The sequence below is a fragment of the Mesocricetus auratus genome, unplaced genomic scaffold, assembly GCF_017639785.1.
Source record: "Mesocricetus auratus isolate SY011 unplaced genomic scaffold, BCM_Maur_2.0 Super-Scaffold_4256, whole genome shotgun sequence".
In the NCBI taxonomy this organism is placed as follows: Eukaryota; Metazoa; Chordata; class Mammalia; order Rodentia; family Cricetidae; genus Mesocricetus; species Mesocricetus auratus.
In genome coordinates this window covers 68,083,914-68,094,578 of record NW_024429182.1, presented here as the reverse complement: position 1 = coordinate 68,094,578, position 10,665 = coordinate 68,083,914, and the positions used below count along the sequence as shown (strand labels likewise).

Genomic DNA, 10,665 nt, shown 5'->3' with positions numbered 1-10,665 from the left:
ATATGAATTTTGAAATGCATAACAGATACTTGTGATACCGAGGGAGCCTTAAGGCCAGCATGGGCTTTGACATGCTAATAGGCACCACTGATAGCCATTTGTCCTTTCTGTCTTTTGGAAATCTGGGGAAATAGAGTTTTCTTTGAACCTGACACCTTGTTTCCCAAATTCTGGATTTTTGGAAAGCTCTGACATATTCCTGGGAGTCTAGAAGACCACAAACCATTTAAAGCTGTGTGAGAGAACTAGAAACACCCTAGACAAGAATGAGTTGGTCCTAAGATACTGCATCTGGAGAATACTGGAGGCTTTTCCCAAGAAAGAGGAGGGGCCTGAGACATGGTTCTCTGCTGTTTGGCTCAGCGTATAGACTTGGCCCACAGGTACCCTGAGCCCCTCACCAAAGACTGGAAGGTTTTGTTGTTGTTCTTGTTCCAGGAATTTAAAGAAATCTTTGCCTAATTATTAATTGCCTTTGGGTAAATCAGTGTCCACATACAACAAAGGGCACAGATGTTAAAGAATCAGTTGGGGAAAGTAACTCAAGGAGCTACGTAACTGTGACAAAGCAGCAACAGCTGTCTTAGGAGATAGAAGGCTCATTTTCAAAGACACCATGGTGTACCATTTAAAGTATCTAGTTTCCTCCGGGCGGTGGTGGCGCACGCCTTTAATCCCAGCACTCGGGAGGCAGAGGCAGGCGGATCTCTGTGAGTTCGAGACCAGCCTGGTCTACAGAGTGAGTTCCAGGACAGGATAGCTTCTAAAACAATACAGAGAAACCTTGTCTTGAAAAACCAAACAAAAAAAACAATCTAGTTTTCAAAAATGACTATTAAGCATGGCAAAATAGGACCCACAAAAGATAGAACAATTAATGGAAATGTTAATTGCAGAGGCCCAGATTTTGGTCCTATTTAGACAAGGATTGAATTCAGCCATTTTAAAATACGTTCAAAGAAAACCATGTCTAACAGAAAGTATAATGTTAACATAAAGAATATTAATAAGAAAGAAAATTACTATGAAGGGTCGGGTAGAAATTAGAGTTGGAAACTATAATAAATAAAATTAAAATGTCGCTAGTGGAGCTCAGTATCGAATTTGAACAGGCAGAAGAAAGAATCCACGAACTGGGAGATGGGCCAGTTGAGGTTCAGAAAAGGGGGAGAGTGGATAGAAATGGATCTGGGCCTTTCAATTTGTCTCCCAATTGTGTGAAGAACTTAAGTCATCCCCATGCTCACAAGAAGAAGCTGAACAAACTGAAAATCAACAACTCTACACAAGGCAGCTAGAGAGCTGAAGTCAGGACAGAGAACCTGTCCATAACCCACACAGACAGGTGACTAAGAGAACTACAGCTCACCAGCAGCAGTAAAACCCCAAAATGGTCATTACCATAGTTCCTGGAGTTAGGGGTGGGCTAGCGGCAGAGTTGTGAACTCCTGTATGCCCAGGCTGAACGTGGGAAAGATGTATACGCTTTGCTGTTGTATGTTGGAAGTTTATATATGTTTTCAATTTCACAGGGATGGAAGTTAAAAGGTTGCCTTGAGTCTCAGATACGACTTTGGATTTTTAAAATACCTTATACGTGACATAATTTTTAAATTTTACATACTTTTTTCTTAAACTGCACATATTTTTACTTTCAGCCGAGATGCATGCTTGTATGTCTATGCTCCTAGGGCAGGTATAACATTAGGCTCAAAAGGAAGGGATGCAAGTTATTTTATCCAACTGAAAACTGAACTTGCTCATGAGAAAAATAACTTCTGCTCGTGGTAAGAAATCGGGCTTCTGAACAAAGCCTCAAACAAAAGTAATCCCAGCAGGAAGTATGGATCTTTCTTTTAGGTCACCTTAGATTTTAAATTTTTAAAAATGGAGCCTAAAAAAAACACTGACAAGAAAAAAAAATCATACACTACAAGCCTGGCTATGATAGGTATTCTCTTTAACTTTGGGGTTAAAAAAAGATTTTGCTCTTGTTCAACCCTGAGGTGTGAGACTACCAGTGTCACTGAATGTGTGGTTGACCCCTACTGAACGGCTTGGCATCATTTCACTGTACAACTGAAACACAGCCAGGCATCTGTAGATTTAAATGAAAGGGTGCTTAAAGCCTGGATTAATCGTTTTTTTAAATAATTGAAACAATTGACCGGTTTTCGGTTGGTAGACTCTCAACTGTTAGACTTTAAATGATCCCAATAGTATATTTCTTGGAAGCTAAACTATGCCAAGATGTGGAACAGAATTTGGAATTCTGAGATAAGGGGCTGTAAGTTGATGTCATACAGGTTGGCTTTGGGCTGGTACATTCTAGCACTCCTGTCAGACTTTAGTTCTCCCTCAGTGGAGCACGTCAGTCTGTATCTTAGCTCCTCTAACAGGGTGGTTTAGATCGTTCTTTCTCAAATCACAGGTTTGAGAAACTGCGGGTTTCTGAAGCGTACTATTTCTGAAACCTTTCTCTCTTATTTAGTTTGAGGTGTGTGCGCACACACGCGTGTGCACACGCACGTGTGCGGGTGCCGATTTTAAATAATTGTCTTTAACTCGGTGCTAGGCGGTTTGACTTTGGTAAGTATGTTTTGACTTTGTTGTCAGATTGTTTTCAGTAGTCTCTGGGCTTGCTTCCCCCCAGTTTCAGATATTAGACTAAGCATATTGCTTATACCAGAACAAGGGGACTCTGTGGGAGAGTTAAGTGTTTAGCAGGGAGACAGAATGAGGCACAAGGGACCCCTGAGAAAGCTGGTTCGTGGTCTGGGCAAGCTTTTTCAGCATCAGCAAGGGGTTGACTGGACCAGTTCAGAATCTTTTTAACCCTGAGGTAGCATAACCTAGTTGTGGGAGTCTCCTCAACCCTTACTAAAAACACTGCTTTTAAAATAGATTTGTACATTCTCAGCAGTTTTGGACAATAACATCTTGAAGAGTCATTCCCTCAGTCCATTAAACAGGTCTAACCCAATGTCCTTAGTGGGGTGCATTCTGATTCAGCTCTGATTCGGTAAGTTGAGGAGACATGTAGGAAACTCCAAGGAGGGCTTGTTTGTTCTACAAGGGTCCCTCACTGCCTATGAAAAGTAAATACTCTTTTTACTGTCATCCTCATTTACTGATACCTGGATTTACATCCAACTACCCTTTCAATCACAAATAAACCCTCTTACCCACCTGAGGTCAGTGGGGACCATCCCTGGACAGAGTTCCTCCTGCTCACATGCATAAAAAACCTTGTTTGGGTCCTTTCTTCTTCACGGGAGGGTGGGGCGTGGGGCAGCAGTGGCCAAGTGACTGCCTGAACTTCTCTGCCAGGTGTGAAAGATGTTCGACCTCAGAACGAAGGTTATGATCGGCATTGCCAGCAGTTTGCTGGTTGCTGCAATTATACTGATAATCGTTGTCCTTTGCCTTTACTTGAAAATAGCCAAGGCACTGAAGTAAGTCACGTGAGTAGGAGTGAACTACAAGTCTCCAATGAGACACTGGGGCCTCTCTTAGAGCGGGGGGGTGGGGGATGGGGGTTGGGGGGGTGTTGGGGGGGTCACTTCCTACTGCAGCGGCCCTTGTAGGGGAAAGTCAAGGGCCACTGTCAGGTGTGAGAGGATGGGAACAGGTGGGTACAGAAGCTTGAGGATATTCCTTCTAGCTTGAGGCTGTGAGCTTACAAATCCACTGCTCTCAGCTGGACACTATGTGCCAGCTTTCTGTTACTTGGCCTCAGGGACTGTGCCTTCAGGCATTTAACAGGACCTTGGCTGAGCATCCTTTCCATCCCCAGCACTGTGGGCTGGGGAATCCACAGAGGATGGCTTGGGGATGCACTGTCTCCCACTCAGAGTATGGCCATAGTGACCTCTGACGGCTCACTGGGAAGCTCACATTGTCTCTCCTTCATTGTCTGTGGGAAAGTGAAGTGGACCAAGAGAACAGCTGGGGGACACCTGACAGGGATGGAAGTCAGAAAAGAGACCTTTGAAGTTTGGGAGAGAAGCCTTAAGTCTGAGAGGCTGGCTGTCAGCAGTGACGGTGTCCCTTCCTAGGGACTTAGATGGTGGAGGTCACAGCTGAGCCCAGCCAACTGTATCACCTTCTCCATCACAACCACATCTCATGGGTCTGTGGCAGCCACTGGGGTGCAATTCACTCTCCCTTGCTTGGAGTGGTAACCTGGGTTCACATCAATAGCAATTGTAGGGGAGGAAAAGATGGGAAACAGCAGAGAGATTTAACCCAAGGCTGGTGTCACATGTGTGATGGGCTCCAGCCCTGGACTTTCCCACATAGCCTCATGATTTAGAAGCTCATTGGAAAGGACAATTCTAACCTCTTTTGTGTGTGTCTTTTCTAAGAATGGCAAAGCAGGCAGATGTTGAAAGCTGTATTGATCCGTGCAAGTTCACCCAAGACAAGATCATCGGAGTCAAACCCATTCTTGCTGAGTCTTGTCGAGCACTCCAGTACTGTGATGACTGTAGCATCTATACAGATATTGGCAGCCTGCCACCTTGCTTTTGTGGCACAAATGATGGACTTTGAAATGGCAGAAGTGAACACAAAAACTCTATTTTTTTGTTAGTTGAATATTTTATTTTTAAATCAACTTTATGTTTATATTCTTATTTACTCTCTGATATGTTATTTATGTTCTTTGTTGTTCTTTGTATAATAGCAAAATAATAAAAATAGTTCTTTACTTTCACGTGGTGGTGATGGTTATGAGTGGCCTTTATTCTAACTTTTTTTTTACTCATTTTGATACTTGAGCCTATAAATGTTGCAATATAAGCAGGGAATTTAGAGTAGAAAATAAAAAGGGGGCATGTAAATAATTTTAGAGATGGGATGCCATTTTGCTAAATGCCCAAAATAGTTTTAAAAAGTATTTTTAAATTCGGTTGAAGACTGAAACTTCCAATGTCCAAGGGAAAAATGATGCCTCTGAGTGAGATGACTGTTTCAGTGCTAACTTCTGCTTGAGTTTTGTTATATGGTATTCCTTTTTCTCTTTTTCTTACTTCCATTCTTTTTAAAAACTGTTTTGTACTTAAAACTTTAATTTTTAAATTGAAAATAGTTTTTTCATACAACATATTCTGATTATGGTTCCAAATACCCTAATTCCTTCCAGATCCTCCCACCTTCCCAATCATCCAAGTCCACATCCTTTCTTGCTCTCCTTCATTAGAAAACAAACAAGCATGTAAAGAAAACAATAGTAAGAACAAATAAAATCAAATAGGACAAAACAAACAAATGAACAGAAAAAGAGTCAAGGACAATGCACAAGAAACACATACATAAAGACATACACATTGGCACAAAGAAATCCCTAAAAAACAGAAAATTGGGAACTGTTATGTATAAGACCTGTAGGGTAGGAAAAGAAAAAAGAAAAAAATCCCGGATAAGGCATTTTGAGATAAAAACAAACAAACAAACAACCCCCCCAAAATACCATTGGGTTTGTTTTGTGTTGGTTGGTTACTACTGGGCATGGGGCCTGACCTTAAGAGAGGCTTGTATACAAGTGAGACTGCATTAGAGAAAACTGATTTTTCATTTGCAAGTGGCTATCAACTGGAGACAGCTTCTGGGTTAGGGATTATTTCCACTTCCACTGTCAGTGCTGAGCCCCCAAACCTGCGCAGCCCTGTACATGCCGCCAGTCTCTGTGAGGTCATACACAGCCGATTCTGCTGTGTTTAGAAGATCTTGTTTCCTTGGTGTCCAGCATCTCCTCTGGCTCTTACAACATTTCTGCCCCCTCTTCTGCAGGTTTCCCTGAGCCACACGTGGAGTGAGGGAATTTATAGAGACATCCCATTTAGGACCGAGTGTTCCAAGGTCTCTCACTCTCTGTAGGTTTCTTTTTTAAACTTTATGTGTGTAGATATGTACCTGATTGTCTATATGTACACCATGTCTATGAAGTGCCCATAGAGGTCAGAATAAAGTAGTGGATTTCCTAAAGCTGGAGTTACAGTGGTGAGCTACCTGGCATGGGTACTAGGAACCAAACTTAGTTCAGCTGGAAGCACAGCAAGCACTCTTAACTACCAAGCCATGTTTCAGGCTTCAAAAAACATTTTTTATCAGTAATATAAGAATTCTAGGGGCTAGAGAGATGGCTCAGCAGTTAAGATCACTGACTGCTCTTCCAGAGGTCCTGAGTTCAATTCCCAGCAACCACAAGGTGGCTCACAACCATCTGTAATGATATCTGGTGCCCTCTTCTGGCCTGCAAGGACACATGCAGGCAGAAAACTGTATATATAATATAAATAAATATAAAAAAAATCTACATGAATATATCATAATTTACTTGACCCAAACTTTACTACTGAAAACACATTATTTCTAAATTCCATTTATTAAATATTAAAAGTAGTACCATGAAAGTTCTTATCAGTAAGTATATTCTAACAGAAAATAAAACACTTTAGGGTTAGTAAGCCTGAATTCTGAGAGTCAGGTTGGCAAATCTGTTACCAAGTTGCCAAATTCAAGCGCATACTGGTTTCTTTTCTCTGTGCTGAGACCAAATTCCTGATACTGAGTAGGGAAGAAAGGTTTGTTCTGCCTTCATGTTCCGCCTTCATCCCAGGGTACAGCCCACTGGGATGAGATGGCAGCAGGAGCATGTGTCACACTGAAGCAGGCCACACAGTGTCAGCAGTCAGGAAGCAGAGGGAGATGAAAGCTGTGCCCAGCTTGCTTCCTCCTTTTCATCAGTCTGGGACCCCAGTCACCCACACGTAGGGTTGGTCTTCCCACCTCAACCCAGTCTAGTAACTCCCTCGCAGAGACACCCAGAGGTCTGGCTCCTGGATGATTCAGGACCCTGTCAAGTTGATAACAAGTACTAACCATCACAGGCTTTTAAGAATTATGGGGAGGGCCAGTGTTCTGGGCTGCACAGGCCCTAAGAGACCAGACTAAACAAGAAGGGGGTGAATATATTAGTTAGGATTCTCTAGAGAAATAGAACTTACGGAATGAATGTGATCCAGCTAGTGTAACAATGGAAGTCTTCCAACAGAATCCAGTAGTTGTTCAGACCATGAAGCTGAATGTCTTAGCTGGTCTTCAGTATATACCAGAATCCTAAAGAAGTAGGCTCTAAAGTTAGTGAAGGAATGGACTTGCCAGCAAGAAGAAAGGGAGCATGTCCTTATGCAGGCTGCCACCAGGTGGTGAGGCCCAGATTAGAAAGTGGGTCTTCCCACTTCAAATCATTTAAGAAAAAATCCCTCACAGGTGTATTCAGCTGCTTGGGTTTTAATTAATTTCAGATGTAGTCAAGTTGACAACCAAGAATAGTCATCATAAGACCACCCCTTCTCAACTTGACACACAACCATATATCCTTATGCCATCCTTAATTCCCAAATGAAAACAATAACCAGGTCATAATTACACCCAACTTGATAGAACTACCCCATGTGCAATTACAAATTTATTCTATATTTAACCAGGTCATAATTACATGTAACATGATACAACTACAAACACATTAGACATTTTAGAATAAGTGGCAATATCCCTTGAGGGACATTCTTTTAGTATCTCAAACAAATATTATAACCACTAATATTCTCTTGATATTACATTGCGTGATAAACTGAGGAATGAAAACACACACACTTATACAGACACATTCTTAATATTACAGAAGCACTCATGTCGATTATAATCCTCACTTCTGTGACTGGTCATGTGACCTTAGCTGGTATTTATAACTCCCTTCCTCTACTCCCCATTCTGTATTTCCTCCACTCTCAGCAAGCACCTCCGCAAGTCCTGGCTCTCTTCTCCAGCAGTGACTCATACTTTCTGAGGGGTCTGTGCCCTTTGTCATCATGCCTGGATTAGGCTGCTGCAGTTTCACACTGATGTACTCACAGGACACGGTAGCACAAGAGATGCTCCAAGGCTCACCTGCATCCCAGGCACAATCTTCCTTACTTCCGCTGTGGAGAAGCAATCCAATTTTCCCATGGTAACCTGGATCAACCACCCCTCCCAACGCTGTTATTCCTTTCTTAGTCTGTTGGCTTAAGGGCATCAGAAGCCCAAAGTGTTGTTGTTGTTGGTGGTGGTGGTGGTGGTGGGAGTTGAATGTAATGTTTGTTGTGTCTCCTGACAGGAGTGCTCCCCCTTCTGGAGCCAAAACTTCTAGGCAAGAAGAACTTAAGGTCATGGGAACAGGAAGCAAAAAATGTTCCTAGTGGGTCCCTAGGGGTGACAGTAAATGGAACTATTCCTTTTCCACCCTTTGATTCCTGGGCCCATGGATTCTGCCTAGGAGAGAACCCATTCCACATACTGGATGCTGATTCAAAGCATATACCCCTTCTGAAGAACCCTATTCCAGTCCTCCAGGCTGCTACAGTGCTAATTGGCACTGTAGCAGTGTCTTTGAAAGCCCATTCCATCTTTCAATCAGGACAGCTGCTTCAGGACAGTGGGGAATATGGTAAGACCAATGGATTCCAGATTGTGGGCCCACTAACACACTTCTCTGACTGTGAAGTTTCTTGATCAGAAGCAATATTGTGTGAAATACCATGACGGTGGATAAAGCATTCTGTTAGTCCATGGATAGTGGTTTTGGCAGAAGCAGCATGGGGAGGAAAGGCAAATCCATAACCAAAATAAGTATCTACTCCAGTAAGGACAAAACATGGTCCTTTCCATGGAGGAAGTAATCCAACGTAGTCAGCCTGCCACCAAATAGCCCAGGGAATGTTGGTCTCTGCTCTTGGCCGATCTGGCACTCAGCAGCAGCTGTTGCCAGGTCAGCCTTGGTGAGTGGAAGTCCATGTGGTCGAAACCCATGCATACCTTCCATTGCTGACACCATGGTCTTCTCTGTTCATGTACCCACTGGTCAATAACAAGGATGGATGGGGAGACAGGCTGACAGTCCACAGAACAGGTCATCCTATTTGATAACTGAACTCTTCCTCAGCTGAAGTCATGAGACACAGGTATCTTTGCATACTTTGTTCATTTGGAGAGATCTATCCACAACTACTTCCCCAAATACCTTTCTCGCCAATTTTCCAATCAGGCTCTTTCCAAGTCTGTGACCATCCAGCCAACTCATTGGCTGCAGCCATGATGGACAATCACACATCTGGCCATTTATCCTTCCAAACAAAATGTATGACCATGTGTACTGCTCAAAGTTCTGCCCACTGTGAAGATTTTCCTTGGCTGGTGTCTTTCAGGGCTATCCCCAAAAGGAGTTGAAATGCTGCAGCTGTCCACTTCTGAGTGGTACCTGCATGACATGCAGAATTAGTAAACCAGGTCCTGGCCTTCTCTTCCTCAGTCAGCTGATTATAGGGCACACCCAGGATGCTTAGGTACAGTATATGACAATGTAATGGTATTAGAAATCACAGGGGCCAGGCGTTGGTGGTGCACGCCTTTAATCCCAGCACTCGGGAGGCAGAGGCAGGCGGATCTCTGAGTTCGAGGCCAGCCTGGTCAACAGAGTGAGTTCCAGGACAGCCTCCAAAACAATACAGAGAAACCCTGTCTCGAAAAAACCAAAAAAAAAAAAAAAAAAAAAACCAAAAAAAAAAAAAAAAAAAGAAAGAAATTACAGGAACTTGGGCAACTTCTTAATGAAACTTGTTTGTGCCTTCAGGACCTGCTAGGGCCTGATCATGTATATACCACTTCTGTGGTGCTCAAGGTACTCAAGGAAATAATCTGTTGTGTGCATCATGTTTCATGGCTTGGTGGGTCAGATAACACCCAGCTCATGATGGGCAGCTAAGGTTGCACAGTAACTTGGTGACCCATTGTCAAAAGTTTCCATAAGGTCCAATAGTAGGGCAAAAGCTGTCTTTCAAAGGGAGTATAGTTGTCTGCATCTGATAGTAGAGCCTTGCTCCAAAACTCCAGTTTTCTTCTGAGTCACCTATGAAGAGCCTGGCAAAGACTCCAAACAGCATCCCTATCTGCCACTGACACCTCAAGTACCATGAAGCCTTCTGGATCATATGGTCCAGGTGGTAGAGCAGCCTGTGCCTTTTCCTGTTCCAAGGTCCCACTCAAAGCTGGCAGCTTTCTGAGTCACTTGGTATATGGGCCTCAGTAGCACACCCAAGTGAGGATGTGCTGTCTCTAGAATCCAAGTAGATGCACTAAATGTTGTGCTTCTTTCTTGGTGGTGGCGCCAATGCTGGAGACATAGCTCTGGCACCTGCAGTAACTTGAGCAGTTCCCTCTCCATGTAGGGACCTCTGCTCAGCGAAAGCCAAATCTTTGATAGGGGACAGAAAAGAATTTCAGGACAAGCTGGTATGAAGCTGAGTTGTGTTTATTTAAAAAAAAAATTTAATAGAGAGGTGCTGGGAGAAAAGTAAATCACACCCAAAAAAACATGGGGGTGGGATTAAGGGAGAAACACCCTTCGTTTCTTTATAAAAGTCATAGGTAGGATGTTGCTGATTTCCAAAAGTATATCTTGAAAAGGTTGTTAAATATAAATGCAGTCACAATAAGACTCCTAAAGTATTATGGACAGGATTACAACTGTCACACACTAGACCACAGGGGTGCAGGAATTTGGGGGTATCTTCACTGTGAACACAAGCTAATTGTTTTGTTAGTGGGATTCACAGAAAATAT

General features: G+C 43.0%; 1 protein-coding gene across 1 annotated transcript; it reads left to right on the top strand.

The window, feature by feature from the left end:
• The first annotated feature begins 2,329 nt into the window (after positions 1-2,329).
• On the top strand, positions 2,330-4,654 carry Fam24a (family with sequence similarity 24 member A). The gene is made up of 3 exons (XM_040733091.1): positions 2,330-2,589; positions 3,331-3,455; positions 4,368-4,654. Exons 2-3 carry the CDS (start codon positions 3,340-3,342, stop codon positions 4,552-4,554), a joined length of 303 nt encoding a protein of 100 aa, XP_040589025.1. The 5' UTR covers positions 2,330-2,589; positions 3,331-3,339; the 3' UTR covers positions 4,555-4,654.
• The last annotated feature ends 6,011 nt before the right edge of the window (positions 4,655-10,665 follow it).

What these genes read in the sequence shown, in the direction of transcription:
- Fam24a (XM_040733091.1), top strand. Translation starts at nt 3,340, where the DNA reads ATGTTCGACCTCAGAACGAAGGTTATGATCGGCATTGCCAGCAGTTTG. An exon ending in AAAATAGCCAAGGCACTGAA is followed by an intron (nt 3,456 to 4,367) that starts GTAAGTCACGTG and finishes GTCTTTTCTAAG; the next exon opens with AATGGCAAAGCAGGCAGATG.